Genomic DNA, 4905 nt, shown 5'->3' with positions numbered 1-4905 from the left:
CAGGAAACATAACACTCTGAGCTATCCCTTGTAGCTTGGAAGGAGCTGCTCTCCAGGAGGAGGCCAAGCTGTCTGCCCCAGGGCTGGTTCTCTGGCCCAGGGCTGCCTTCAGGTTGTTGCTTGTTCAAGGCTGTTGCGTTGATGGCTTGATCTCCCTCTCTTACCTCTCAGTTGGTCCTGGTCAGCCACATCGCACTGGATAAATAGAGTCTTCTGAGATTCGAACTGCTCATCCAGGGCAGCTTTACACTTCATACCTGCTTCAAGATTCCAATCTACCAGCGCTACCTACAGACAGAGGACAGGAGCCCAGGTACTGCGCAGCTCGTGAAACACACACACAGTAAATAAAACAGCAAGATGCTCCTTTTCGGGACCTGACATTCTGCAACTAAAGTTGGGTTTCTCTCCCAGCCGCCTTCGAGGTCTGCTCGAGACCATCGGCCTCATCAGCTTTTCGAAGTAGCAAGGTGGGCGCTTGAGATGCAACCTCCCTATCTCCCCGGGAGCCCCTTGGCTTGTTGTGGGAAGTGGGGAGCGAGTCTCGGAGTGAGCAGACAAGTTTCTGCGGCACGGTGCCGCTCTTACCTTGGCGCCTTTGTGCAGCAGCGCCTCTGCAATGGCTCTGCCAATGCCCTGCGCCGCGCCGGTCACCAGCGCCACTTTGCCGTTCACGTGCATGGTGTGGCCGCTGCTCGGGCAGTGGGCGAGCTCCGCGTCTCCGCGCCGCCGCGGCTTTTATGGTCCCGGCGCGCGCGTGCACCCCCGCCCGGCGCTCTGCTGCGAGTGGGCGGGGATGAAGCTGTCAAGCCAACGCCGGGGGACCCTGGACTGTGTCACCTAGCCCCGAGCGCTCGCAAGCGCCAAGCTGCGCGGTTTGCCTTCCTGACTCAAAGCCGATCCCTGGTCACCGCCTCCCCCGAAGCTTTGGCTGCGTTACCGGCGCTGAGCAGACAAGAGAAGCAGAAATGTTATTTCTAAAAAAGATTGCTCTTCAGTGTGCTGGAGACCACCCCATAAAAGGAAGGCAGAGGAGAGGCTTGAAAGCTTGGTTTCCACCTCCTGCTCCCAGGTCCTCCGCTGCCTCGCACCCCTCCCCCTACCCCAACAAAAGCAAAAACAAAAACAAACGAAGCAACATTATAGGGATGTTGCTCTTTTGTCTCAATCTACTGTTATTGTCCGAATTCCAATCTCACGGCCACTGAGGTGGGGAAGGGGGCAGAGGCAACTAACACGACTGTTTTTTGATCGTTTGTGTGTTTATTTTTTTCACTTTGTTGTGTTTTTGACAAACTTCTACAGATTTTGGAGATGAGAAGTGAACTGTGCTCTGGCCCGAAACCCCTGAGTCGTATCATTTCAAAGCTGGGGCTTTGGGAAGCGTTTTGGCATTTCGGTTTCAGATCAGTATGGATGGCGTTTCACCTTCAGGGTGCTCCGCAAGAACTGTGGTCATTTACTTGCACAGGACTTCCAGCTCGCTATTAGCCTAGTGAATTGTTGCCTGGATGGAATGCTTACTCGTTGAATCATACCAGATTTGGAGGCTCGGAATTAAGCATGGGACCGAGGTTCCCTGCCCTCCAGGAACTTGAGTGTGTGCCGAGCTGTGTGCCGAGATGCGGTTAGCCAGGGTTATTTTGCTGATCTAGTCATTTCCCCCCCCCCCCTTTTTCGTGTTATCATTCGCAGGCCCCATTTCTTTTCTTTCTTTCTTTTTTTTTTTTTTGGAAGCTCAATAACCCCTGTTAGCATTTGTTTTCATGAACAAAAGAATCTAAGCACTGGAAGAGATAACCTTTGTGTGCTTCCTTGCTGCTTACAGGAGTCACCAGGAAGGTGATTGGCTCAGCAGGGGGGACCGGCCTGGGGAGCCTGTGTAAGATAAATATTGTCAGTAAGCTACCGAAGCAGGTCTCCAAAGTAGATTTGAAATTGGATATTGAAAGAGAAACTAAGACAAGGAGAGAAGATTTATATTCTGTGATGATCATTAAAATTGTAATGTGAAGAGTAAGTTGAGGGATCATATTGAAAGAGAACAGCAGAGAACAAAAAGAAAAAAAAAAAAAGAGGAAACAAAAACCCAACACAGGACATCGAAGAAAAGGAACAGCTTCTTCATCAGGAAAGAACAAAAGAGACAAAAGGAACCACTGGAGTGACACAGGAACCTGTTGGGGATGCAAAACGTTACATGCAGCACATGTGGGGAAAAAATAGATCCAGGATGAAAGCAGTGGTAAATGATGCAAAGTACTCTGATGAGCACAAGGAAAAGAAGGATGGAAAAAAGAAATACTTTGAATTTTTCAGGACAATAAATAGTGTGACTGAATTTAGAAGGCACAGTAAATATTAGTTCTAACTAATTATTCTGAAGTATTAATAAATAATACATGTGCAAAAGAGAAAGATGTGAGAAACAGTTTGTGTGTTTGTTTTTAGCATATAACAAAGACTGGAATCAAAGGCGTAATTTGTACCTCTTAATCCTTTTCTTTGTTCTCAATTTCCACTGCCATGGCCTTCATTCAGACCCTTATACTTTTTCCTGTGTAACGAGGGCAGTTAGCCTTCTGATTTACTTCTGTGCACCTAAATTTCTTAAATCCAATTCAATCTCCACAATCCAAGTCCTCCCACTAAAAGTCCTAAAACAGATCTGATCATGTTTAAAATCTTTAAAATATTTAAACTCCAGGGCATTGACTAGGCAACATTCCATGCCCGATAACCTTGTCATAGCCCCTCTGAATGTCTTCAAGGAGAGCTATGTCTTTATCTTTGGATGTCTCCAGCATCCAGCACAAGGCTACCCAAGGTATGTGTTCGTACAGATAATTATGAGGTATGTGTTAGGAGAAGTTGAAAACTTTGAACTCAATGGTGAGATGTCTCATATAGCATGATTACCTTAATGTGACTTTAAAATAATATTGGAAAAACACGCTGGTATGATATTTTTGAAGAGGAATGTTTTGATATTTAACATTTTACATTAAATGTACATAGCGACTTAAAAATGTCTACAGGACATTATGTATAGTATATTCTAAAATCAAAAAACACTCGACCCAGTAAACACATCCCCTCCCATACTGCGTGTTTTGATATACATTTCTCAGCTTCTATGTTCATAGTATTATTCGGTTTCATTTGCATTAGCTATATATATATCTATCATTATGATTTGTGTCATTAAAAATGTGATTCTTAGCTAAAACTAAGTGAAATCTGAAAAAAACTATCACTTATGTAATTTTGTGAAAGCGTTCCTGTTTACAGGTTCTATTTTATTTAGTTGTTTAAAGTTCTTTCAAAATGAAAACAAAAATACAAAATTAAGTAACAAATAAAAAGGGATAATTTTTTTCTTTCATGCAATTACAAGTACTGGATAGAAAAAAATGATTTGCTCAGAGGCAGACATCCCGTAAAGGTTACAAGCGGAAGCAGACCGCTCGGGTTGCAGTCTAGCTCCACAGCACCAGGCTATGTGACCTCGGGCAAATTATTTAGCTTCTCTGAATCTCGGTTTCTTCATCAGTAAAATGAAGATGATAATAGTACACATTTAAAAAGTTGTTATGAACACTGTACTGAGTCAAATAAATATGTCAAATGCTTCGACCAGTGACTGGCACATTGCACATAGCAAGTGTTATGTAAATGCTGTTATCACTAAGCACTATACATATATAATTGCATTTATTATTTACAACCAAACTGTGAGTTAGTTATTATTGTAGTCATTTTACAGATTAGGCAAACAGGTTTGGAGAGGTTAGGGAACTGGGCCTAGGTCACTTATCTAGAATGTTGAAGGAGTGGCTTAAGGAGTGGCTGACTCCTGAGTGGCACATTTTTTAAAACATATTTTGAGACCATTGTAGCTGAGCAGTACTTTCAGCCGTGATGGAATGGTGATTTCTTTAAGAACTACAAATTAAAAATAGACTTAAATTCAAATCAGAATTTCTTGATCAAATATACGTTATCACACACAGCAGTCTTAGTAGACTCAGTTCTGACCTGCTAAGACAGACCACTCTTAACTCGATTTACCTTCATCCTGTGCCCAGGAATGAGCAGACGCCCCATGATGCACCAAGACACAGGCCCCAGCTCACACAGAGACAGATCAGTTATCTAATTAGTATAAGCTACAACAGAGAAGCTGACTATTCTTGTATATCTACTGCGTTCTTGTTCCTTTCGTGTAATGATATTTTACTAACCCTGAAAGGTAAACATTATTGTTATTCCTGTTATTACAGATGAAGAAAGTGAGGCTTATGGAAGACAAGTGACCTGTCCCAATACTTTGACACTCTGAATTTGAGCAACAATCCTGGGTTCAAAACCACGTCATGTGGCTCCAAAGCCTTTCTTGTTTGCAACACACTCAGCCGTCACTCTGAATTTTAGCAACAAACCAGGGTTCAAAACCATGTCATGTGGCTCCAAAGTCTTTCCTGTTTCCACCACACTCAGCTGTCTTAGACAGATATATGTTCAAATGCAGTCACTTCCTCTTTGCTAATTGTATGATCTTAGTCTGATTAATCAATCTCTGAGGTCCTAAGTTTCCTGCACTGTTAGGTGGAGAATAAATTGACATTCTGTGAAGCACCCAGTATAGTGCCTGGCACATATTTGGTGATTGAGAAATTATTATTATTGGGTTATTCTTAATGTTAATATTTATTTCTGGACTTAGAGATACAGACTTAGTAAACAATGGGAAAACAATGATGATAAGGATAGATTTTCAGCTCCAGAATACAGAGGAGATACTCTAACTTTTCGTAGTGTATTAGTTTGCTAGGGCTGCCGTAACACAATACCACAGATTCCGTGGCTTCAACAACAGAAACTTATTTTTCATGGTTCTGGAGG

At 42.8% G+C, this 4905-nt stretch overlaps 1 protein-coding gene across 1 annotated transcript in view; it reads right to left on the bottom strand.

Annotated features, from left to right (window-relative positions):
* HPGD (15-hydroxyprostaglandin dehydrogenase) overlaps positions 1 to 707 on the bottom strand; it is a 27507-nt gene extending 26800 nt beyond the window's left edge. The window contains exons 1-2 of the mRNA XM_006906308.3: positions 589 to 707; positions 165 to 288 (exon numbers count right to left, since the gene is read on the bottom strand). Coding sequence (XP_006906370.1) covers positions 165 to 288; positions 589 to 681 — 217 coding nt within the window. The 5' untranslated portion in view covers positions 682 to 707. The remainder of the gene's footprint in view (positions 1 to 164; positions 289 to 588) is intronic.
* Between the last annotated feature and the right edge of the window lie 4198 nt (positions 708 to 4905).

Source organism: Pteropus alecto, unplaced genomic scaffold, assembly GCF_000325575.1.
Source record: "Pteropus alecto unplaced genomic scaffold, ASM32557v1 scaffold50, whole genome shotgun sequence".
NCBI lineage: Eukaryota > Metazoa > Chordata > Mammalia > Chiroptera > Pteropodidae > Pteropus > Pteropus alecto.
This window is presented reverse-complemented; position numbering and strand designations above follow the sequence as displayed.